Source organism: Acipenser ruthenus, chromosome 17 (genome assembly GCF_902713425.1).
Source record: "Acipenser ruthenus chromosome 17, fAciRut3.2 maternal haplotype, whole genome shotgun sequence".
NCBI classification, from domain to species: domain Eukaryota; kingdom Metazoa; phylum Chordata; class Actinopteri; order Acipenseriformes; family Acipenseridae; genus Acipenser; species Acipenser ruthenus.
The window spans coordinates 25,709,641-25,735,655 of NC_081205.1; the positions used below are offsets into that span (position 1 = coordinate 25,709,641).

Below are 26,015 nucleotides of genomic sequence, written 5' to 3' on the forward strand. Positions count from 1 at the left end.
AGTGTTAATATTTTTCAAATGTTATTACAAAAATAAACATAAATATATCAGAACTACAACTTAAAATGTCCATTCTAGAAAAGGTTGAATAATAGGGGTAATCCACTCAAACAACCCCTTCACTTCCTCATGTGAAACACTATAATCAATACTATGACAAAGGCATTCATGATGGGAAAAAATCCATATGGAAGTCAATTACTGCACCTAATTTCAACACCAAACTGATAAAATTATTATCGTCTCCTCACGTCTTTGAAAACTGTATCACTCCAGCCACATAATGCATGGACAGAACACAGTTTGGATTCACAGAGACCATAGTAAACCTTATAATCCCAGGAGTTTAAAAAAAAAAAGAAAAAAAAGGAAAAAAAAACCAGATACAATTTCCAAAAAACTAGCATTATATATATATATATATATACATACACTTGTATATACATATTATTAGCAGACGCCCTTATCCAGGGCGACTTACAATTATTACAAGATATCACATTATTATTATTATTTATTTATTTATTTTTTAACATACAATTACATTATTTCTTTACATACAATTACCCATTTATACAGTTGGGTTTTCACTGGAGCAACCTTGGTAAAGTTCCTTGCTCAAGGGTACAACAGCAGTGTCCTCCACCGGGGATTGAACCCATGACCCTCCGGTCAAGAGTCCAGAGCCCTAACCACTACTCCACAGATTCCCAGTGAAAGTCAGTTTTGGATTGTAAAGGGAAAAAGGTGGATTTGAGTTAATTGTCGTGCACTCAAGTCGTCAACTCAAGCACTTCACTCTGCCAGATACATGCTTTTCCCCCACTGCCATGAAGGATAAAGCATAAAACAGTAGGTGGAATGCCATTTGCATTTGTGAAAATAATGCTGTCTGGCTCACTGCCAACACACAAACGCTGTTATTCCCTTTCAATGCAATCCTGTTATTGTGCATCAAGGTAAAGCAGATGTGAGCTGCGCTGTAAATTCAAGAATGGCAACTCCAAAAGTTTTGCATTTTGTTAGATTAAAATCCATGTTGCTGGCTGCTTTTGAATTACAGATTCATACATTTACAAAGTCAGTATTATTATTCATGGGAGTTTTAAAAAAAAAGAAGACGTCATCTTTTCTCTTTTACATATTTTCAGAATACATCTTGAGCAGTTTTAAGGATGTAATCATTTCCACTCTCACACATATCAATAACAATTTTATTAAAATAATCACAGTGCACATTTGTAAACTTAGTTTTTTTTTGTTTTGTTTCTACAACTTTATATTATCTATATATTCTTAATCTATAATTGGCATAACAAATGCTTCTTTTTCTAGTTATACTGGCATTATATCACACTTCTAACTATCTTACCAGGAAATGGGTGACAAATTGCTTCAAAATGATATCATAAACATAGATGCATTAGTCATTAGTTATTATTGCCATAACACCCCATATAGTATTCAACAGTATTGGGAAAAGTTATCTTAGGAATCTATAGTATAAACGGTACATACTACACTACTGTACAATTTTGTTATTTTAAATTTTAAAACTAATTAAATGTCTGTATGTTAATTAATTATGGTCTGATCAGTTTTGTGCTAAAGAAAACATATTTTCTTTCTAGCAAGGGGTGTTGAAGCAGAGGTGAAAACCAATAATGTAACTCATTTTTGTGTCACATCAAAGTTACTGTAAAATTGTACAGTTGTCTTCAGCTGCAGGATTAGAAAGATACATGATTTCTACAGTTAACGATAGTTAAAAAAAATGCTTCTATCAGTTATTAACATTTAGACAAGATAGACCGGAAACAAACTTATCACAATACACCAAATCAGAATGACAGTATGTACTCCACATAAATACTGTTGGATCATTTGTTAGTACTTTTAAATGATACTACTGTATACTGTTAGGCTAGTACATATAGCATATCTATTACATGTATAATACTGAATATTTAAAGCACTGCATATATATTACATACATTGGGTTAAATAAAAAAAAAGTATTTGGTTGCCAGCAAAAGTTTATAATCATGTATTAACTTATTAAAGTACAGTTTAATTGTAATTCAAAGATTACCCGCAATTTCAAGAAGGCCGGTAGCAATTAAATAAACACGAAACAGTTTGGAGAAAACATGCATGGCAAAACAGCGCCACCTAGTGGATTGGATAACTGTGCCCATAAAGATGTGTCTGAGTACACATTGCCACAGATCCAATTGCCTTGAAATATTATTCATTGTTGGATTGAATGAGGTTTATTTAATTTCCGAAAATACAAAGACACATGACCTGTCTGTGTATATTGTAGCACAGGCCTAGGTGAGGGGCAGGGGTGATGTGAGTGCTTAAATATATCACAGCATATTAGAACAAAGATTTCAGACAAACAAAAGGTCAGGAGAAATGACATTATTTAGCCATTTCCTGTTGACGCTCTATCAATCAATCGAATAATGAAACACCTGTATGTGCATTCTCACGTTGGAAGGTGTTGTTCATGGATGTTTTTAAATGTTTGTTTTTTGTACTGGAAACAGAACTTTGGTTTAGTCTCTCAATAAAGGATCTCCAGGAGAGCATGCCCTGCATCCATCCATTTTTGCTTCTATATATTTTTGTTCTTCAGAAGATAATTACTATATATAGTAATTATGCAGAATATTTTGGCATACAGCAGAGCAGACTGCAGCGGGTTAGAGTAAGGTCGCCCTCTAGTGGTAAATAAGCGGAGACCAAGTTCTTGTTTACATCCGGGCCTTTTTGGTAACCAGGGGTGTTGCTAGGGCCGCTGTTCAGAAACATTACACAGAAGCCGGGAAGAACGCCACGATTTCCAGAGGGGGCTTCGGTTTTATTTTTAATTTGATTTGAAATATTTTACCAAAACAGTTGCTAAATTGTTAGAAAAATGGCGAGTGAAATCCTGTCTCAAGTGGGTTGGGATGAAGGGTTCGCCATTCCTGTTGCAGATGCAGAAAATAAAGTCTTGGAAGATGAGGTAAGTGAAACAAGAAATTCAAGTTAAAACTTTATATAAATACAGTAGTGACACTGTTATTGTCGCGTAATGCATACTTGATGTTAATATTATAGATATTGGAGAGTAACACTTTGAATTAAATTACATTAAAAACTAAATTACATCGACCAGCACGAATTTGAAAGACTACCAGATATCACACATAGTCTTATTATTTGTTCATTGGAACACTAGGTTTCAGACAATTAAAGTTTCCAACACTAAGGATTGTAAAATACAGAGTAGTATGGTGAAGACATGGTAAACTATGGTAAAAGCATACCGTGCAAGAACATCATAAAATAAGTTGGACATAAGTTGAACAACAGTTCTTCATTGATCTGTTTTTGTATTAATGTAGCGTGATTCATTTTTCTAAGAACACAAATGACACCAATTATAAGAAAAAAAGTATTTGAGTTTTCCACCAAGGGACATGCTTGTGCTAGCACTAGAGCAGGAGAAACGCTTTGCTCAGAATGTGTAGCTAAATCTGTTGCTGAACTTTTGTCTTTCTTAGCAATTCACTGTACTTTGTAATGTCATCGTTTCTTATTCAGCTAAAAAAGAAACAAAAAGAAAAGGCTAACCTGGAGAACAAGTTGAGTGAATTTGAAGACCGTATCCATGCTATGGCTGAACACCTAAAAAATGTCAGACAGGAGCTATCGCATACACAGGTATATTTTCTGTTTTTTTTTTTGTAATATCTGAGAAGCATGTACTTTATGTTGAATTATTATTATGTATGTAGCTTGCTTGATTTATGGAGTTTGAGATGGATTAATCACAAGCCTTGATTCATTGCACCTCTGGGTTTGTGAAATGTGTCAAAATCACCAAATTCCTCCCAGGAAGTGGCAGCATTATTTATCTTCCGTGTGTTGTTGCCTCTGCCAAGTCATTTATTTAATGTACTGTATTCTTGTGTTCTGTAGGCTCTTTGTAGAGCCAAGGAAAAGGAGTCTGAATGTGAGGTGCATTTCAAGTCTTTGGCTGAGAGAGAGGATGGACGTCTTCGGCAGGAGATTCAAAGGATCAAAAATGAACTGGTAGCATTGAGAGATAAAAGGAACATTCAAGAGGTAATATCTTCATTAACACATACGGTTATATTGTGGTAACACAAAATAATGTGTAATGTAATCTACACAAGAAAAAAATAAAAACGATATTAGGTTGTATTTTTCTGTTGGTATTTCAAAGTTCAGTAGAGGTATGTTATCCGTGATGTATTTTTACTACTCATGGTCACAAATATTTCTCTTCCAATTCTGTTTTGTTCAGAACAACATTTTCAAAGCCACCCAGAGACTGGAGGATCTGAAATGCCAGCTGAACTGGGATCATCAGGCCCTGGAGGCCTGGCTGGAAGAATCGGCACGCAAAGATGAAGATGCCATGGCAATTGTTAAATACGCCAAGCAGGATGAGGGCAAAATAAGAGTAAGCACTGTGTTTGATAAGTTATTTAAGTGTACATTATTTATTAAAATGACATTATGGAGTATCCTGCTTTTTACTTGTCTTTTTTTTTTTTTTTAGGAGCTCACATTGCGTATAGAGAAGATGACGATTGAAGCTAACCAGAAACGGAAAATTCTTGACAATGAAATGACGGAGACAATATTATCTCAGGTATTTAAAGTCTTTAGCAGAATTAAATAATCACATATTTTTTTTTGTTTTGTTCGTAAAGATAAATTCTGAACAGAATTATTATTTGTATGTACATCTTTGTATTTTTATTTTTTATATGATTTTAATTCTTTTGTAAATAGATTGAGCTAGACAAGATAGCAGAAGATTTTCGTAAAGCCCATATAGAAAGACAGGACCTGATCCATCAGTGGGAGAATACCATTGAACAGATGCAGAAGCGAGACAAGGAGATGGATCAGTGTTCACTGGTGAGCTTCACAGCATGCTGATATTGACTTTGTATACATATACTTATTTCTATGAAATATTAGCAGTATTACTGCATATCCCATATCATTTTAAACAATGTAATCAGCTGTTCTGTATGTTATTCTGTTTGTATTCATATACATTTCAGTGATTATTACATTTAATTTCCAGGGTAATAAATATGATTTGTATAGTGTATCCGAATCGCTATCAGACGATGTGTGTGTGTATATATATATATATATATATATATATATATATATATATATATATATATATTTTCTTTTTTTTTTTTTCTTTATTTCTAAGTTACTTGCCAAGGTGAAACAAGAGATCAGAGAGAGAGAAATGGTCATCAAGGAGAAGTTTAACTTTCTGCAAAGTGAGGTGGAGAACAATAAGGAATATGAAAAGAATATTGCCAATGCTGAACGACAAGCTGCGAAACTCAGACTGGAAAACCAAGCTCAAGAGACCAACTGTACTTATTTGAAGAACGAGGTCGGTGAATAACTGCACAATGAGTGTTCAGGAGGCTTTGTAATATGTTTGTCTATTACTGTTTGTAAGACACCTTATGATTTATAAAAATAAAGATTATACATAATAGAATGAAGGATACTATACAAGAAGGATGTGTCTGTCCAAAATACCATTTAACTCTCACAACACTTTTGTCCTTAAGAAAAAGTTCTTATCAAGTGTTTACTGAATATTGGCAATGCACTCGCATTTCCTTTTTAAGCAGTGAGCACAAAATATATAATTGGCAGGTAATAGACTAAATACATTCTACTGAATAAATATAATATCTGTCTGAGGCTGCTCTAGTTTGAAGCAAACACTTAAATCATGTTTTCACTAAATATTTGTACAGCTGAATAGCTTGAAGGGGACTGTGGATAGGACCGCTACTGATCTAGAGTCAATGAGAACCCAGCTGGCCAATGTGAAAAAAGAAATTGTGGACAAAAATAACAAGTAAGGATTACATTGAAAGATGTCAACTCTTACTCATACTTTTGTTGTTGGATATTGCTCATATTTGAATATTTTCACCAGATTGAAAACTACTAAAGAGTATAATGAGGGTCTTGTCCAAAAGCTGAAGTCTGTGAACGAATCAACATTAAGTGTGGAGGAGAGAGCTAACAGAATGGAAGAGATGTTGAAGGAAGAGGAACAAACCATTAAGGTGTGCTTGATAATATGTATACACAATCGTTATTGGTTGCTTAATACAGAAGGCTGCTTTTTCAAGTTTTCTCTGTTATGTGCTTGTAAAAACAAAATATGTTCTTAGTTGACCTTAAATGCAAGTAACTGTATATTTCTATTTTTACTTGAAAAATAAATTACAGAGCAAAGTTCCAAATTGTTTTAATTATATTCTATTCGACTGTCCCTTTACTTCCTTAGAAATGTGTATTTCTGTTTGCTGCTACTAATTTTTGTTATATTTGTCAGACAACTATGAGAGATCATCTCTGGAACATCTCTGCTGTTTCACTTTTTACTAACAGTATAATTTTTGATCCATAGGAGATAGAATTTCAGTTACAACAGCTGAGGGAGCAGCAGTTCAAGAGAAACCAGGAGTTAGCCAACCAGAAAGAGAAAGAGAAGAATACAGAGGCCGAGATCATTGGGAGCAGGACTGCCCTTCAAAATCTCAATAGTAGACTACATAAACTGGATCATGACTCACTTAAACAACAGGAAATGATTTATGGCCAGGCACGTATATTATTGAGATTTATATTTCCTAGTTATCAGACCAAATTAAAATCAAATACTTTTCTGTACTAAAATGTTGCATACTATACTAAAATATTATAAATAAGCATTAACCACTCAATAGAAAGCTCCAGTTCTGATAGTAAACAAAGTTAGTTAAAATAACATTATAAATGAATGGTGAGTTTTATGTTGCAAAATGTACAGGATTTCCAGATTCAGCATCTGGAGAGAAAGATGTCCAAGCTTCAGGGAGAGTTGAACACAGATGAAAAGCTTGTTCTGGAAGCCAAGGTGGCTGAACTCAACAGCAATATGGCAGAGAAGAAGGACACCTGCAGCATGCTGACAACACAGCTAAGAAAGCTTGAGGTTGTACATTGTTTTTTCGTTCTGAAACTTTCATTTAGGGGACATAGATTTGGAACTTCAGGATGTTTGTTATAGCTTCTGATAACCCTTAAAAAAGAGATTTAGATTGAAATAAGAAATACATACATTCAGGCACCATCTAGTTTACCACCGTTCTAAACAAAGTTCAAGTTCAGTTGTAACTAAGATAGCTTTAAAAGCATCTTGTCAGTCATTTCATGGGTACAGTATATGCAACATGTTGCTTTACAGTGACTTAATAATGGTCCTAAGCCACTAAAAGTTCATTTGGAAAGATTTTTTGCTAAACAGTAATTTTTGTTTTAGGATGATATCCGTTACGTGAAAAAGGAGTTAGAAAGGACTGGAGCTGAGAGGAACGATCTGACCACTAAGATTGAAGAACTAAACCTTTTCAATGACATCTCAGAAAAGGAGCTGAAGAAGATCAGACTTAAAAAGCAGGTACAGTGTCTGTAAGCAGAACAAAAGTAGTGGGTCAACAATGAACATCCAAGGTTTTAACCAGATGAAATTCAACTTGTTAAAAAGCTTCATTTAGTGCTTCCATTAAAATCGAAAATATGTAATGATAATAGTTTATCTTGGAACATCTGGGGTTTATGAAATTAAAGCATGTTATGTTAAATAAATAATGTAATAGCTACCTGATATTTGTAGAGTTAGGGAGATTATAACATTAAAACAAATCTTAAAAGGAACTCATGCAGCAGCTTTTCCTCTATGAACAGTAGCAGAGTATTATTTGCAATGGCACTAGGTATCTAGAACATGCAGCAGGTACTGTTGTAGCTGTGTATTCCTCTGTAAAAACCACAGTACTTTTTTTTTTTTTAAATTGTGTATTTTTGTTTCCTGTTCTTTTGATAATGTTACTGTATTGGTACCTTCTTGTGTTAATTCTATTAATATTGTGGTACCTTAAAACAGGGACAGTATTGAGTGTAAGTGGCTTACATAATTACAAATGAAAAACACCCTGGCATTTTCCTTTTAGGACTTCATGGTTGAGGATAACATACTGAAACTGGAGGTCAAACGTCTGCGAGACTTGCTTTACAACAAGGCAGACAACGTTCTCTCCTTAGAGAAGAGGAAACTTCAGCTGCAAGCAGCTATGAAAGAAAGAGCAGAGGAAATAAAAGTTCATAGGGACATGTTACAAACACAGGTCAGAATTGTGGACCAGGAACGTCAAAGGCTCAGGTATACTGCTAAAAAAAATAAAAAAATACATGTCTGCTTTATAGATAAAAGCTTAATTTTAAATGCTGACGTAAGGGGGGGGGGGGGGTTGTTTGTCCTGGTGTGCTCAGCTTCCAAATCATTGGATGTGTCTGTGCTTTATTTTCTACTATTTGAAATTTTTTTGTTTTATATGGTCCATCACTGTATTGTATGTTGATAAGAAAACTAAGCTAAAACCCTGATTACATTTTTTTCACAAATCAGTGCAGAAGTGCAGGAGAGACTTTCCAAAATTGATAAACTAAGGAAGAGGTACGAAATTTTAATGATTTCCACGGCAGCCCCCGAGGGAGAAGAGGATAAGTCACAAGCTTATTACGTCATTAAGGTAGGTAAAATTACTTTTTCAAATTCAAATACCACTTTAGAAAGTATGTACTAGCAAAACCTATACAATATCAGACTTGAGATCCATTATTTTTAATTTCCAGGCTGCACAAGAGAAAGAGGAACTTCAACGTGAAGGGGATGAACTGGATGCCAAAATCCGCAAGTCAGAGAAAGAATTGAGAGCTTTAGAAAACACACTGCATGTGATCAACAGCCGCAATACAACATACAGGAAATCTTTTCAAAGAGTCACAGAAACAAGTATGTAACTCACTGTAAATGCAAAATAAAGCCTGTACATTCATACATGCAGCAAATTACATGAATATAACAGGCATTCATAAAACAAATGTGATTTTGTTTCATTTCATTATTTTCAATTATTTCATTTAAACCGCTAGTAAACATATCAGAATGAACTGGCAAGATGTGCTGACTTCTTGTGAATTTTCAGGTGAAGAATATGAAGAGAAGCTAAGGCTCGATGAGCTGAAGAGAGCCGTTGAGGAGAAGTACAGGTACAAACGAAGACAAATCCGAGAACTTCAGGAAGACATTCAGGTAGTTAAACAAATAAAATATAGACTATTTGTTAGGATGGAAATGAAACACGTGACAGTTTTTGTACAGTAAATGTAATTCCATTATTACACCTTAACCCCCACCTTTTATAAGTACAAGACTACTGTGAACAGACAGAATAAACCTAGAAAGCAACAATTTTGCTATGGATGTCTGTTTTTATATTTACTATTCTTTGACCCTGGAAGGGTTTGATACATTACAAGGAAGTACTTAGAAACCTAATGTTTTTTTTTTATTTTATAATGTCACTCACACAAAGGGGATAATTAAAGTAATATTTCGATTTATTTTTCAGGGTATGAACAGCACACTTGACAATCTGTTGAAAGACGAAGCAGTTCACCATGAAAAGTCTGAGGAGGCACAAACTAAAATTATGAACTTGAATAAGGAACTGGAGGCTCAAAAGCAGAAATTAGAGAGAGTAATAAAGCAGGTAGGTTATATGCCAGTCCCATGACTGAGGGTGTCATTTTTATTGTTCATTGTCTACTTAAAGAAGCAATAAAGACAGCAAAAGAACATGCATTCAAAGCATTTCTGTGAAGGGGGAAAAAAAACTAAACAAAAAAAAAATACTCTTTAATCAGTGTGATCTGCCTGTATTAAAGACTACCCTCTGTGGCCCTGGAATGCTTCAGGTTAAGTGTGTAGTTCAGGGAAAAGTCAAGCCTTTAAAACATAATTACATTTATGTAAATTGTGCAATTTCCCAATATTTGCTAGATGCAACAGAATATCTATATCGAGTCATCTGTATAATCTTGTTATTTAGAATTAGTCATGTTTGATTTTAATCTCATTAATAAGGATGCAGTTTGGCCCAATTTACATGCTAACATTTTGTGATAATTCCTTGACTTTCAACAACAGTGCTCTAAACTGGCCAGGGAGATTCGTACTGCCAAGGGCAGAGGGGAGACCACAGAGGAACGTGATATAAATCTCCGTGGATTACGAGACTTTAACAGATCTGTTAATAAGATGCTGGTCGAAGCTATGGGGGACCAGCCTGAACTAGCATCAGCACTTCAAATATACTTTCAACAGGTAACACACATTGATACTGATCTGAGCAGCATTCTGATTTTTCAAAATGCACCAATTTAAATTTTTAAATTTAACTCCTAGGGTTATCAATTTCTGTTTATTAACATAAACACATTTAGTAGAAAAGAACTGGACCAAAGTACAGAAATATTTAAAACATAGTGATTATTCATTTAAGTGTGCACAAACATGAAAATCAAGTGTAGAAATAGTTTATGTGCAGCTCTGAATTTTATTTTGTGTTAGTGTTTACTCAGTGTGTTCTTCAAGCAGTCAGATGGATTAAATACACAATTGCTCTGTCATTAATCTTAATTAAAAACAAAAAACATGATTACTGTAGTCCACATTTTACTTTTACCAAGACTTATCTCCTTTTCCATTCATTGTTTAGGCCAAGTTGCCTTTACCTGCAGTTGTTTCTACCCCTAGCAGTCGGCACAGCTCAACGCCTGCTTCTGCCCGCAGCTCGACATCATCTGTGCGGTTAGTATAATACTGTAACTACTGAAGTGTGCAAAGATGGGGATTGGACTTTTTCAATTGGGTAGTAATGCGTAGCAAATACTGGAAATAAAACTGCATTAACCATAACATGTTTGGCATGTTCTTAGCAAATACTATTAACTATAACATGTTTGCATGTCCTTAGCAAATACTATACCGCTTTATACTTAGGCACACTGTATATAAACATTTAATACTTAAATCTTAACACACTACTGCTATGCATTTTTAGGAGACAAGTCTCTTCAAGAAGCAGTCCTGGAAGTGCTGGTGTGCAGTCACCACCTATGAAGACTGTTGATCTAGGATTGGGCCTGTCTGTAACATCACCTCCTCTAACAACTTCACCCCGGGAATCTCGCCCTGGCAGTGTAGCTAGCAGCAATAGCAGCAGCCGCAGCCAAAGGAGTCTAAAGTAGTAATTAACTAAATGTGAAACAGCTATATTTAAATTAAAACAATCCAAAATGATTTGTAGAAGATGCAAACAAAATTAATACATTTTATTTGACTTCCAAAACAAAACCTTCAAAATGCATATTGTTAGATGTCAGGATATTTGGACAGTTTTTAATGTTTTATTAGAGATCTACATCATCCTGTGTACAAAAAAGAAACACATTTGTGGAGCATAACCAATAGCACCATTTAGGGATAATACACAACATTTAAAATGTTATATTAATAAAATTGGCACATTAGTATACAATTTGCTAATCGTATTTTGTTATTTGTTTCCTTTCCTGGGGAAAAAGCTGACGCGATATTGGTGCAGAACAGCTGTTCTGTCTTACAGAGCTACACCCAAAACTTTTTCCCATGATTGATTTGTTTGGACATATCACCAATTCTTAGGATCATATTCCTAGAGTATAAATGTTAACCAAACACATGAAAAGTAATCGAGGTTCATCTACATGGCATTAGCTCCTTACAAACATATCTGGTTTGCTACATTAGCAATTTAAGGCAATATTTTTAGTAATGAACCCCCAGAAAAAAAGCACTGCATTTTCTATCTTCAAATGTATTTACCGACATTTAATATCAAGACTTAAGAACAACTTCGGCACAGAAAACACAGCTGTTCATATTTTGAACCACCAATGCATACTTTACACCAAAGTAAAAAGACAAAAAATGAAAACCTTGTAAATCTTTTGTAAATGAAGGAAACAAGTTTCAGACTATACATTTTCTGAATCTATTCAATTGCCCAATGGTATATTTCTCCTGCCATTAGAACATTTTACACAGTGGATATTCCCAAAGGCATTTTGTTCAAAATGAAACATATTACATTTTATTTTTTCTGCTTACTGCATTTCTTTTTTTCAAATTGAGCAATCTGGCTGAATATATTAAGCAAGTTTGATGGCAGATTTTTGTCCGCTGTCTCTTCAGCAGCAGACTCCTTACCATTCTGCAATCTACCTCTTGACTGTACATTTTCCTCTCCCTTAGGTTTCACCTTACTTACACTCTCTCGGGTCTTGTATTCCTCCCTCTTATCCCCACTCTCTACATTTTTGCCGCAACTATGGTCCTGTGAATAAGAATCTCTTCTTGCATAACCATACTTATCAGACTTACGAGAATACTCAGAACCTGCTGAAGATGAGGAGTTCTTTCTATGAATTGACTTTTCTGCACTTCCTTGGTGAATGCCAGATTCCTGATCTTGCCTCTTAGAATAGTGGTCCACCTCTCCCTCTTTAGCACTTGACACCCTGTGGCGAGATTTTAAAATATGATGTCTAGAATCCCCATCTATACTGCACTGATTTTTTCCTTTGCTGCTACCAGCTTGGAATTTGGCACTATGAAAGGAATCTATGGAGTCTTCAGACCTATCTCCACCATCATCATTCAAGATTTCAACAGAAGATGAAGACATGGAGCGGTTGTGTCTTTTACCCTTTACATGGGATTTCTGTTCTACTGACCTTACATTCCCCTCTAGCAGTTTAGCCATATCCTGCTTTTGATTCAGGAAAGATGCTGAGGTGTTTGCTGGAGGAGGGTACCATTCCTCCTTGCTATCAAAGGTTTTGTTTTCATTTGAGGAAGACCTGTGTGAACGCTTCTTGTGACTGTGTGAAGATAAGGAGCGTTTCTTCCTTTTCTTGGATTTTTTGTGGCTTGAAGACAATGTGGAGTCAGAAGAGGAGGTTGATGATGATGATGATGATGATCTCTTCCTCTTCCTTTTCCTTCTACAAAAGTAAACAGTAACACTTATTGCAAAATACAGCACCTGAGTAAAATAGTAGCCTGTGGAAAATGCAATACAGCTTCACCTTTAAACTACTGCAGGCCATTAAGTCTGCTCGCACATATAAGCTGTGGTGTTCACATAAGTCTTCACTAGATGGCAGCACCAGTTCATTTTTACATTCAAAAGAGTAATTCAAATATCAGACCTTAAATATTTTTTAAATATAGATATAATCAAGCGGCACCAATGAGCACACACTTACATGTACTAAGGGAATTACTCAATTGTAATATCAATGGTAGAATTATATTACAACGTATCTTTACATTTATGATTGTACTCTACAGTCTGCAAAATTAAGTTTGATGCCAATTAAATATTGCATAAATCTATACTGTGGTACTTGATAAAGCTGTTGCATAAATGTTTCTCTAGTAACCCTTTATCTGCAGAAACTACCCAAAATAAACAAACACATCTTGAATTACCATGACCACGCAAATTAAACTAATCCTTGCAGTTGGCTCCGTTTGATAAAATAAAGAATATAAACTGTACCTTTTTTCTTCTTTTAATAGCTTACGCAATTTTTCAGCACTTGTCTCCACACTTTTATTCAGATCCTTCTCTTCTTTTGCTGCTTCCTCTTCTTTCAATCTCAGTGATTTCTTTAATGCAGCCAGTTACCACAGTAAAACAGCAATTTCAAAATTACAGTTTATATAAAAACATTTGAATTGTGTGGCATTAAACCAGTTTGTTTCAGAAAGTTTAAAAACAACATATAACAATAGAATAAAATGAAGTACAAATATGCAGTATCAGGGCATATATTCCACGTTGGTGTACATGGAAGTTAAATTGTCAATTTGTCAAGTAAGAAAATAATTGTACAAATGAAGCATTACAAGTTGTCAAGAACCAAATAGTACAGTTAAGTATGTAAAAACAAACAATAAAATAGGTTAATGTGGCAGATATTTTAGATAATACATATTTTAAATTAGATAAAACAATTTTTAAATTGAACAAAACAAACAAAAGGAATTACATTACCAGATGTAGTTCAAGTCATACAAACCAGGTTTTAAATCCAGAGTCCCAATTGGTTTTGAATCAGATGTAGTAGGAGCAACAAACAGCAATCCAGTATAGTCAAGAAGCAAAACACCCCAGATCACAGTGACATGTACATAAGAAAAGACTTCATCAGTATTACAGGAAATGAATGGCAAGTCTTTCACACATATTTGTTCAATAAAATCACTGATGCATATTATGCAAGCACTTTTTTTTTTCAGCCAACACACACACAGAGTATGTCTGTATTTATTAATCATATCTATTCATTTTACCTGAACATATACATTCTTATTTCTTTCACATTATACAGTATTTGAAGAAGACACACATGCACACATTGTGTCTTTATTGTTTAAGTCAACCATAAACATTACTCAAGAATCAATTCACCTGTAGCACAGATCATTGCATGATCTGACCCCAACATATCTGTCCGACCCAATTGTCCCTCATGCGCCACTTAGCGATCGACTAGTGCAGGAATGCTACAGATCCATCAAGCTAATCTCAAACCATTCGGCTCGCGAACTTTCTGTTGTTATGCCCCAAAAGCCTGAAATGCCCTCCCAGACGAAATTCGACATGCAGACTCAACTTTTTCTTTTGGTCAGCTACTGAAAACCCACCTGTTCAGACTCTGCCTTTAACTGTTAGAACTGTCCCTTGGAAACTTGCAGCAGTTGACCATGGCAAAGAATATTTGGGTGCTGTCCTATTAAAGTTCTCAACGTGACCACCATTTACTTCTGTAATCGCTTGAAGGAACTGTGAACGCATGATACAAGGGGATATCTTCTTCCTCATGGTCTACTGTTGCAATATGCATAGTTATATTGCTCTTTTGTTCCTATTTCCCTGCATCCATAAACTAGTACAAAACTACCAATAAGTAAAGCAAACTAGGCCTTGCAATCTTAGGCATGTAATAATATTTTTGCATTGTCTTACCTGGATGTGTTTCTGTAGTTTTTGCAAAGCTTCTTCTGCCTCTTCAAAAGTCTCATCTAAAGCCAGTGCTTTTCTGTATAACCCTTCAGCAGTTGCCAGTTTTTCTTCCTCTTCCACCCTATCAAATCCGGTAATAAAGGAATATTAGGAAGGGGGGGCCTCACCAATTGCATTTTGAGATGTAGTTCTACATTTTATTCTGAGACTGTATTCATGTTTCTTCTATAATTTATTACACACATACAGTGCCAATAAAACATTGTCTTGGCAGGAGGAACAGTTCTCAGGACATTTGAATATAAATAATATAAATTACTGAAGAAATATATAGGTTCAGTACCAATACCAACCTAATTAGAATGACAAAAAATATATATCACACACTACTTACTGGCCTCCTCGTTCCACTAATGTTTGGCATAAGTATTTTCTGGCATTTCTGTGCGTTGGACAGCTCTCTAATGCCAGTTCAAAGTCATCTATAGCTTTATTCAAACTACCCTTTGTAGCATATCTGACAAAAAAAAAAGAACACAAAAAAACAACAGGTTATCCTTGTCCTTGTTTAAAATGTACGATTAGTCCATCGATTTATAATTTGCTTAATTAGGGGTTACGTTGGTTTTAAAAGGATGTTCCAATTTAGAAATAAAAAAAAAAAACTAAATATTTTTTTTAGAAATGTATGGATGAGGATTAAAAAATAAACACCGAAGAACAAAACTCTGGAAATACTTACAAAGCCCCACGTGCCACCAGTGCTTCCACATTATTTGTGTCTATTTCCAAGCCCTTGTTGTATTCATTCATCGCTTCTACATGCCGCCCCGATTTAAAATGATCCACTCCAATCTTTACACTAGAGGAAATGTAAGGCAAACCTCAAATTTGCAACATACAATATATCAGCAATCCATCACAAAAGCATACAACGCTTCTTACCATCATACCAGTAAGGGCTAAGGATTATTATTACATGTTTTTATCAGTAATATTAAACTGCATTAATGCATACAACACACCGAGCTAAAAAAAAAAAAAAAAAAAAAAAGCATAAACTGCAGCATTTCAAATCATACATATAAAACACATACCATTTTAATGCCCAAGATGCTGACTGTTTTTTTCTGATAGATGTCGCATAATCTTCTTTTAAGAAGTTTTTGCTGTTAAAAAACAAACAACCAAAAAAACAACCTGTAAATTCTCTAACAGCCTTGAAAATTAAAGTCCATGAAATGCTATGGTATTTACAGTTTGTATATAATACAATATCTTTATTTTTATATAGCGCCTTTCATAGTGGACCACCATCACAAAGTGCTTTACACAGGTAGGCTGTGAACTGTGCATTATATGCAGTCACTTACAATAGGACATTGATTGAAAATCTCATCCGCAGGATGGAGCACAAGGAGGTTAAGTGATTTAACCTCCTTGTGCTCAGGGTCACACAGTGAGTCAGTCAGTGGCAGAGGTGGGATTTGAACCGGTGACCTTCTGGTTACAAGCCCTGGACATTAACCACTGGACCACACTGCCTCCTAATAGAACATGCAGATGGTAAAGAACACCATATTCTTACGTTTGCAATCCCCTCATCAGTGAAGCAGGATCGGTTTCACTAATTCCTAGTTTCCCCAAAAGAAACTCTACTGTGGATGGATTCGCAAAACCCAGTGTGCGTTTCAAGACCTTCTCGTAGGTTTCTGTAGTGCTGCTGGCCACCGCAACACTCCGACTAGAGTCATGCAAACAAATGAATACAAGATTAACATAATCAATTTAATAAACATAAAATACACTTCTAGGTTTGACGGACGTCTGATGATGAATCAGCTCATGTACTGAGCACTACCTTTTCTCCTAATGTAAACTCAAGAGCTTGTCACAGCATGAAGGGAGTTACATTGTTAACAGTTCCATTGTTGTAATGGATTATTTTCTTGCTTTTAATTGGCACCAATTAAGACGTAAATAAGGCAAGACTTTTTTTTTCTTCGATAAGTTATGCATAATCTTACGTCTTAATTGATGTAATAGCTTTCAATAGCTTAGTAGCTATTCAGTATATTATTTATTCAGTATATAACCAGTAGCTCTAAATGTATTACTTCTGTTAGTTTTGGTGACTTTTTTGAATGAAATCTATGTATTGGCTGTTTGGAAAAAGATGCATCTATGGTTAAAAAAAAAAAAAAAAAAACGAGAGGCATTGTCCCAGCCTTAGTGGTGATCCACATACATTTACAACAAAGTTGTTTTTATGGCATTATACCTTTAAATAGGATGAGCTCAATATTGATGTACAGTTTAGAAAATATAAATATCTTTCTAGTCTTCCAAAGTCTCACCTGTAATGGGCAGGCATATCATCAACACCTATAACTCCAAGTTTCAGGTGTGAAAGGGATGAAGGAAGAGAAGAAGGTTGCAACGAAACAGTCAGTTTTTCATGGTAACGGTCAACGTCCTTTACTCCAGCTAAAGTGTGGGGGGGGGGGGGGGGCGAATGTATACACAAACAATTAGAAAAAGCAGTTGTTTCCCCTTTATCTAAATATATATATATAATTTTTTTGTTTTTCATACCTTGAATTAGATCTCCATTTTGATAGTATGAAAGAGGATCATCATGGTTACCACGGGTAGGCACATCCCTTAATGGGCATAGGGCCTGAATTTAAACAAAAACATTGGGATGTTTTAAGCAGAAGTTATTACCATAATATGAATAAAAAAAAAAAAAAAAACTTAAATGTGTCAACCACATTACTCTGTATAACAAAACTGTATATTTCTGCTCTGTCCACAATTTTTACAAAGATAACCTTTGATGCTTTAAAACATCTTACTGTTATTTCTAGATCCTCAATATCTCTCCCCAGACCTCCGCTTAAACAGATCAAAGTAACAAAGAATCCAAATTCTCGTATGGAGTTAATACGTCCGATCACAACATCCCCACGTTCAATATCACGAAAAAACAGGTTCCTCCTGTCGCTGCCAGGGACCTCCATGAATTGTTCCAGAGGTGGCATAACTGCATACATATCTAGAAACAAACCACAGTTATGACAACAGATTTTCATCATTAATAAAACATATATGCAAGGGTTATGTTTTTTATTTTTTAAAAGAAGGATATGTACATTAATTTAATTTTGGCAATAAAAACTTTTGTTAGGAAATCTAATTAACATTACCTTCAGTCTCTTCTTTAACTGAAGGGGTGCTGGACTGCCATGATGGAGAAAATAGGAGATCTGCTTTCCTTGCAATAAATTGCTGAACAGCAACATTTTCAACCCTTCTCTCTTTTCTGTGGAGGGACAGACATATTACAAATTCTGAATGCTGTGTGCAGTGCATCATTTAATGTGCTGCCACAATCCCTAAACCGTGAGAAGTTTCCTAAAATACAGTCTGTTTTAACAGACTGGATACAACCGATTGCCTCTCCATAGTCGTTTATCACTGACGAAGTAACACATTACTATAATTAGTACATTTCAGTAACTGTAATGGTTTATTTTTCAGACAAGTAACAAAATATGGGAATGCTGTACGTTTTATGTGAAAAAATAAGTTACTTTGTTACATTTAAAATAAAATGGACTATGACTAATGCAAAACATGGAAATCAGAACGTGCTTAAACAGTTAAAGCCAAACCTTATATGTCACAATTCTTTTTATATCATCTTGCCAGAAGTAACTATTTGTAACTGTAATTACATCCCCCCAGTAATACAACTCAACATTGTTAACGCATACCTGTATTGTACAGTTCTTGACAAGTCTCCAGCGATGCACTGGAAATCTGGGTTTTCCTGCTGCTCACATTTTAAAAGGGAGAACAGGGTATGTCCATGATAACTCACAGACTGGCGTAGAAGATCTCTATCCATATTGAAGTTCAAAGTATCCCATTACATCTAAACTTGTTTCACCCTTAGAAAAAAAAAATGTTATTAAACATTTAGTTGGACTCAAACTTTAAAAACCTTATGACGTTTTTGGATACAATGGCTTCAACAACAACACACATATTAAGTTACTAGGTAAAACTCCAGAGTCCACATTCTGATATACATATGGCTCTGTGTCTCAACAACAGACTTCAGGCAGTGATCTGGTCCATGAGGAGACACACCAAGACTTCAGTGGGATACTTACAGTATTTAAGACCAGCAATACTATAGTAATGTATTGTGCTGTGCAGCATATTTAGTTGCCTTACGCAACAGGTGGAGTAAATTAATCACACGTTGATTAACAAAAACAGTTGTATATTGCTCTTCAAAAATAACAATCACTGTTTTCTTTAGAACATGAATGTGAACTGCAACAGCCAACTCGAATTAGGCCTCCTTCAACAAAGTGGATTACGAAGGAAGAGACAAATCAAATATGGCAGGTACTGGAGATGCACAGTATTCTAAGAAACAAAATGCGCATACACGCGAGCTTTTGAGTGATTTTTGTTTTGCTCGACTATAACTATTTAATATCGATAACAATACACTTTAGTCTGAATTTAACAAAGCAACAGAAAAAAAATCTAAGTGTGCAACGACGCAACCACATAAATAATAGAGCACGAGATAATGAGTATTTTATACAAACCTTGATTGCTAAACCACTCCGTTAAACGTCCCTGCAGACAACAAGGTCCGTTTTTGTATTTATTGTTTAGTCTTATAAGACGCAGCTAATAAACAAACGTATTTACCTTCCTATGGTTTGTCTGAAATTTCTCCACGCAAACGACTGTAGACCGCGTGTCACAACAATCTCGGTCCTAAATGGAAACAAAGCCCCGAAGCAAACAGTCCTATTGCCACACTGAAAACAAGGTACTACATATGCAGTATATTGGGGAAATTATTTATAATTGAAATGTCCAAAAAAAACTGCAGAAAAAGTACAAACAGGATATAGCATTTTTTATATTTAAACTACTTTGCAAACATTAAAACCATCGTTATAAGAATATAACAACATTGCCACCTTTATTTCTATATTTGAGACAATATCCTACTTATATAAGGTGATGTAGTGGATTTCATATCTGCTTTTGCTTGGGGGAAATAGTTATGGGACTTCAATAACTTTATTTAGACAAATTAGTTGTAGGCTATTTATTTATTTATTTACAATAAATGCATTTACTACTTGCAACCTGCGTAGAAGACCATGCAAAGTGAAACAGCGGTGGATATGACCCTATTTAAACTGTATTAAGTTGGAGTGACATACTGATCCTGCGCGTTTTAGTGCCCTATTCAACTTTGATGCTTGCATTCCTTTCTGTCTCACTGTTCCTTTAAATAATGCGAAAGTCTGCTATTTTAGTGTTGAGTTTCCATGGTGCCTGTTGATCACATGGACCCTCCTTGTACAAGAGTGGGAAGACGATTGCCTTGTACACGAGAGATTGATCAGCTTTTCTTGTAGCGGACACAGGCAGGGAAAGAGGCGACCAGAGAGCAGGGAGATCCAAAATACTGAGCCATTCTCAACTCATCAATGATAGACGCAGCACATTTTCTGCACTCAGGATCGTGAAAACTGGTGCATGCAAAGCTGTATTTAAGTAAAGATACATATTTGCAATTTTGTTGTAATTTCAGTTGGAACATTTTTTAAAATGACCCTTGATGTTTTATTGTTATGTATAATCTCATTCAGTGGTACAGAACTAGCGTCATCCTTGGAACTTAAACCTGACATGTAAGTGAACATTTATTTGCTTTTTTTAAAAAAAACAACAAAACAAAACAAAACAAAAGAAGAAAAGAACGAATTATTAATCTGTTTAGTGGAAACGTAAATACAATATTTGATATATTAATTGTGCCTGTTACTTTAAACAACTGTTCTGAATCTTCAATAATTGAATATGGAATTCTTCATATGTTTAATGTTGCTGTTTAATCTGAAACTTTCATCAGATGTAGCCTGTATATGATGGAAGCAATGCAAAGCTGGTTCCAGCGCCCCTTCGAGAACTGTGTTTTAAAGAATGTCTATTTAAAGTTGACACGCCGGAAGAGAACTTGAAGTAATACATGATCAAATATAATTGATGTATGATTACCTCCACGATCATTTAGATTTGAATGGCAAATCTATAAATCATTCTATAATAATGAGAAACCGGTTCTAACACAACCCCGTTTTGATTTGAAAACACGTTCCACTGGTCAATGAGTGCTATTATGTCTCTATTTGCAGCATTGTATGAATTACACTTGATTCGAAGTAGAATATTGTCAGTGGAATTTAAAACAAATGGCTTTTATAGTCACTAGATGTCGCACTTGCTACCTATAGTCAAGCGTCTCTGTTTAGAATTAAAACATTGAAATATTGTATAAACCTAAACTAAGAAACAAAAATTAACAACATTTAGATGATTCTGAAATAATAGTGTATTATTATTATTATTATTATTATTATTATTATTATTATTATTATTATTAACAATAATAATAATAATAATAATAATAATAATAATAATAATAATAATAATATTTTTGAAGAGTTTCTATGGAACTAAAGGAAAATAAAATAAGACTGAGTGATAAAAAAAAAAGTTTTAGATTTAAGTATAGTTAAGTTAGATAAATAAAACTATGTTTGTTTTCTATCTTAAATTTGTATTCTATTAAGGAATTGTGTTCTGGTGTTTAGCAAGGTGTAATATACACAGTGCAGTATTACATATTGTTTTAGCAATTAAAAGTCTTTCCTGTCATTTGATGTTTAACCTCAGCCTCTTTCTTAAGTAAAAGGTTGAACAATTAGATACATTTAAAATAACTCGTAATACACAGAAAACTGATTTTAGAATGTGTTTTACTGCACCATACCTATTGTTTTTAAAGACCTCACCCAGCATTTTTGTTTTATTTTGTTTTGTTATACCATGCAGGCAGTTTAAACCGATAATCTGAGAAGTCGCTGAAGATTTCAGATTTCAAAACTTCCTCAGGGAAATCCCTTCTCTCTAATTATGGAGTAATGCAACCTGGTGTAATTAGACCCCATCAGTGCCTTGTTTACAGTAGTGTGCATTCATTTCTCATCATTCAAAAGCAGTACCAAACAAAGGCTGAGCCAGAACAAGTGTAGTGGTTCAAATATCATCCTAACAGAGATTCGTGTATGTTGAACTAGGTATGAACTTTGATTCATGGCTCATAACTCTAGATCTCAGAAGCTAAGGTTGGGTCTGGTAAGATTTTGGATAAACTTAATCTGCTTTTCCAATACAGACAAACCAATTCCCTTCTGTAGCATGGCACCAGCATTTATAGAACGGCTTCATCTTAACTATTTCTTGTATGCAGTGTTGGGGAGTATTGCATGACATGTAACACATTACTGTAATCTGGTTAGACTTTTCAGTAACTTGTAACTGTAATGGTTCCTTTTCCAGACAGGTAATGAAATGTGGTAATGCATTATGTTTTAAAAAATAAGGTAGTTACTTTTATTATGGATAATGTATAACATGGAAATCAGAAAGTGAGTCAGCGGTACAAGTCAAACCTTACATGTCACATTAACGCGCTTTTTCTAGAAAATGGCATTAGAGAAGTGAAAGATTGGATTCCATAGCTGGATCTTCAAAGAATGTTTTGAGCTGCAGCCTGACCAAACCGGAAAAAAAAAAACATTTGTAAAATGTAGAGTGTGCCTAAGAACTATGTATTTGTAACTGTAACTATAACTAGTTACAATTTTTAAAAGTAATAAGTTACTGTAACTAGTTGTGTTCAAGTACCTTGTTACTGTAACAGATTTTTTTTGTTTTTAAAGTTACTTCACCAACAGTGGTTGTAAATGGCATATGTGTTAGTTCACCTTGTGGTGCTTGTCCTTTAACTAAACTAGTGGAGTCGTTGCCTTCCAGCTCACTGCACAGTTTGATGACAGTAAACTTTTAAATGGACAAAGTATTACTTTCTACTTCCTAAAAAGTCCAAAAGTGAATTGGATTGTGGTCAATTTGTAGAACATACAATTAGAGATGCTTGTCCCTAGGGTCATGGTACACGGGTGGAACACAGCAAGTTTCACAGTCGACTGCACTGTGCTTCCAATAATTAACAAAGACCCCTTTTCCAGACTTGAGAGGACACAGGGCTTTTATGGTTAACCTTAGTTGCTTCTGCTGTGATTAGCAGCTAATACACACTGTTGATCATTCTCTCAACATTCAGTTAAAACCTCATTAAAAACTAATCTCTATACCCAGACAGACAACATGAGTATATATGTTACATTCCAAGATACCTTGATGAATAAGGAAATCATGCATGCAGAATACTTGAACAGCAACAATAGTTTCGCATTTCTTCTATTCAGAATACTTTTTATGCTAATGTTTGCACTGTGCTGTGCTGTGCTGTGCCTTTACCATGGTATACTGCAGTAAAGGCCTGGCTGATCTACTCATCACTCTTACTCGTATTCTGTTCTCTCTCTAGGCCTAACGTGTGTACAGAGCAGGAGCTGGCGATGATCGGGCACAGACAGCCATGTGTCCAGACCTTCACTCGCATGGTCAAAGTGTGGAAACAAGGCTGTACTGGACAGAGGTGGTGCGTTGGGTATGAAAGAAGGTAGGACATTGCTTTAATGTCTTTAAGTAAAGCTTTCTAAATACGGGCTGTAGTCTTATAAACAATGCCAAGTACTACTTATTGAAGTAGGCATTCACCTACGTGCCTGTCTTCGTAATTACCTGAGAAATTGTGATTAAGAGTTTAAAGTTATGGCTGAATCTTTTTTCTAGCACCACCAACACATATTCTAGTACAGTGTTTTATATTTGCAGAGTGTGATTTATGGATAATTCATTTGTATTTTTCACTTGATCACAGGACTGGGTATTACACAGCTTACAGACAGGTATACAGCGTGCAGCTCCAAACAGTTTACAAGTGCTGCCCGGGGTGGACTCAGCAGGAAGATGAAGTGGGCTGTCTGCACTGTAAGTGTATAGCAGAGCAAGCTGCACATGCAGCCACACAGCAGGAACAAAGAAGCATTCCATTTAATGAGAAGCTGGGAATCACTACTAGCCACTGGTTTTAGTGAATGATTAATAGAATAACAGAGCTTTTCCCAGTATAAAGTGTTTTACAATAGTGTAACAATTGAGGATCCTATTATACAAGATATGTTCTGAGGGAAATTCCTGTTGATACCTTAATATATGCTTCCCATAAATTCATTAATTTACTATAGGCATCTTTATATATGGGTAAGGAAAACATTTGTATGATGCATTTGTCGAAAGACAAAACAAGCACCTTTAAGAAAAGGAACAAAATATGTACAACTGACCGCTAAACAGCACTTCTCTATTGTGTATTTTCACTCAACAATCCGCTTGTCTTTGTTTCCACAGCTGTGTGCTCTGCTGGTACGTGTTTCAATGGAGGGAAATGTTATGAAGGAGGCTCCAGGGTCTGTCAGTGTCCAGAAGGCTTCCAAGGATCCCACTGCCAGTACGGTGAGAGACAGCTGTTCACACCTGTCTTAGAATAACCTGAGAACAAAGCAACAGCACTTGCATGTTAAACAGGACCGCTCACTTCAATACGTCCTTTAGTCCATTATACATGATTCCTTTGAATGTCATGTTCTTCTGCCTGGGTACATGTGGTGGTTTATCATCTGTCAATTTAATGTTACGCCTCTCAGATTGAAGAGTTCCTTGATGGGGAGGTAATATGCTAGTGGTAGGTATCACTTTTTCAATTTAACAGCAGGGAAAAAATATTTACCTGCTGTGTATCTGTGCTTTATAAGGATGTCGACAGGATGTCACTCAGGTTTCACTGTGACGTCACACCCTTTAACGATAGGGGAGTTGAAACTGATAGAGACAGATATTGAAATAGACTGTCATTCCCATTTATGATTGCAGGCTGGCAAAAATTAGATCTGTTCTGACTATGACTTTTCTGGCTTTTCATAGTTGACTTAAAAACATGTGAAACATCGATTATTCCCATGCTGTTATCTTAGCCCTCACATACTTTACCTATGCCAATTCTCATCTGACTAATGGCACTATAAGTTAAACATACCTCTTTTTCGGTAATACCACTCAGATGTTTTTCGCATTACAGCATTCTGTACAGCATACAGGTTTATAACAATACCAGACAGTGATATCTGAAAGGTCAACAAGTTCAGACATTGTACTGTTTCTCTAAGTATCTGCCAGAAAAACACACTTCATGGGAACTCTGCTAGCCTATAAAAGTGAATTGTTCGCTGATCTCTTCGACCTCAGTCTGTCTCAAACAAAACTGTTTGATGTCTTTGAAATAGACTAATGAATGGATATCTGTTATGGCTAAACTGCTGCAGTGTTTATTGTGTTTTGTTAAAAGTGATACAGAGTATTTTAAAATCCTCCTTTTCGCAAATTTAAAACGATGACGCTGTATTCACTAAAAAGAAGAAGGAGACACTTTTTTTACTATTAAATAATCACTGCCTGTGGGAGCTATACCACAAGTAGTTTAGTGGCTATAACTATTACTCCAGTGTTGACTTAAAATGTCTGCATATTCCAATGTATAAAAAAATAAGATACTCAACAAAACATGAGGCACCATTCAAAATATTGCGTGTAAGAATAGTATTTTAAAACCCTTAACACCATATCCACACTTATAAGCCTTTACCCTTATTACAATGTGATTACACTGTAATTATAACAATTAAAATAATAACCAGCTCTAAAGCCACTATATACTAATACTATAGTAAACGCTTACCAGTAGTGAATTGGGCCTACATTGTGCAGAGGTCACAAGAAAACATCACTTCCAGAAACCAGACAAACAAAGTAATGCATATACACACACTCAAAAAAAAAAACAATCACACATTAAGAAAGAAAATGTTGTTTCAGTTTAGACCTTCCTCAGGAAGT

At 35.1% G+C, this 26,015-nt stretch overlaps 3 protein-coding genes across 6 annotated transcripts in view; 2 read left to right on the plus strand and 1 right to left on the minus strand.

Annotated features, from left to right (window-relative positions):
- Window positions 1-2,795: 2,795 nt before the first annotated feature.
- On the plus strand, window positions 2,796-11,507 carry LOC117423262 (coiled-coil domain-containing protein 39). Its single transcript, XM_034038784.3, has 20 exons — window positions 2,796-3,016; window positions 3,598-3,717; window positions 3,976-4,122; window positions 4,325-4,483; window positions 4,583-4,675; window positions 4,819-4,947; window positions 5,258-5,449; window positions 5,826-5,929; window positions 6,011-6,143; window positions 6,491-6,685; window positions 6,893-7,057; window positions 7,385-7,522; window positions 8,076-8,284; window positions 8,531-8,654; window positions 8,758-8,917; window positions 9,111-9,217; window positions 9,537-9,677; window positions 10,115-10,291; window positions 10,686-10,777; window positions 11,031-11,507. Exons 1-20 carry the CDS (start codon window positions 2,927-2,929, stop codon window positions 11,215-11,217), a joined length of 2,862 nt encoding a protein of 953 aa, XP_033894675.1. The 5' UTR covers window positions 2,796-2,926; the 3' UTR covers window positions 11,218-11,507.
- ttc14 (tetratricopeptide repeat domain 14) lies at window positions 11,287-19,900 on the minus strand. 3 transcript variants are annotated; one of them, XM_034038786.2, is made up of 13 exons: window positions 19,782-19,900; window positions 18,824-19,000; window positions 18,254-18,369; window positions 17,903-18,102; window positions 17,640-17,724; window positions 17,402-17,531; window positions 16,633-16,788; window positions 16,142-16,213; window positions 15,787-15,906; window positions 15,439-15,561; window positions 15,048-15,165; window positions 13,575-13,684; window positions 11,287-13,014 (listed from the first exon to the last, which is right to left on the minus strand). In XM_034038786.2, the coding sequence occupies exons 2-13, from the start codon at window positions 18,955-18,957 to the stop codon at window positions 12,102-12,104; spliced, it is 2,277 nt and encodes a 758-aa protein (XP_033894677.2). In that variant the 5' UTR covers window positions 18,958-19,000; window positions 19,782-19,900; the 3' UTR covers window positions 11,287-12,101. The 3 variants fall into 3 exon arrangements, 2 of the variants coding, with proteins under 2 accessions (XP_033894677.2, XP_033894676.2); XM_034038785.2 differs by having other exon boundaries at window positions 19,676-19,896; XR_004547761.2 differs by having other exon boundaries at window positions 12,987-13,014; window positions 14,098-15,165; window positions 19,676-19,899.
- LOC117423261 (multiple epidermal growth factor-like domains protein 6) overlaps window positions 19,207-26,015 on the plus strand; it is a 75,382-nt gene continuing 68,573 nt past the window's right edge. The window contains exons 1-4 of one of the 2 annotated variants that reach the window (XM_058990239.1): window positions 19,207-19,466; window positions 23,548-23,682; window positions 23,944-24,053; window positions 24,474-24,578. In XM_058990239.1, coding sequence (XP_058846222.1) covers window positions 19,381-19,466; window positions 23,548-23,682; window positions 23,944-24,053; window positions 24,474-24,578 — 436 coding nt within the window. In that variant the 5' untranslated portion in view covers window positions 19,207-19,380. Of the gene's footprint in view, window positions 19,467-20,399; window positions 20,783-23,547; window positions 23,683-23,943; window positions 24,054-24,473; window positions 24,579-26,015 lie in introns of those variants that run through there. The other variant, XM_034038782.3, reaches the window with a different exon arrangement.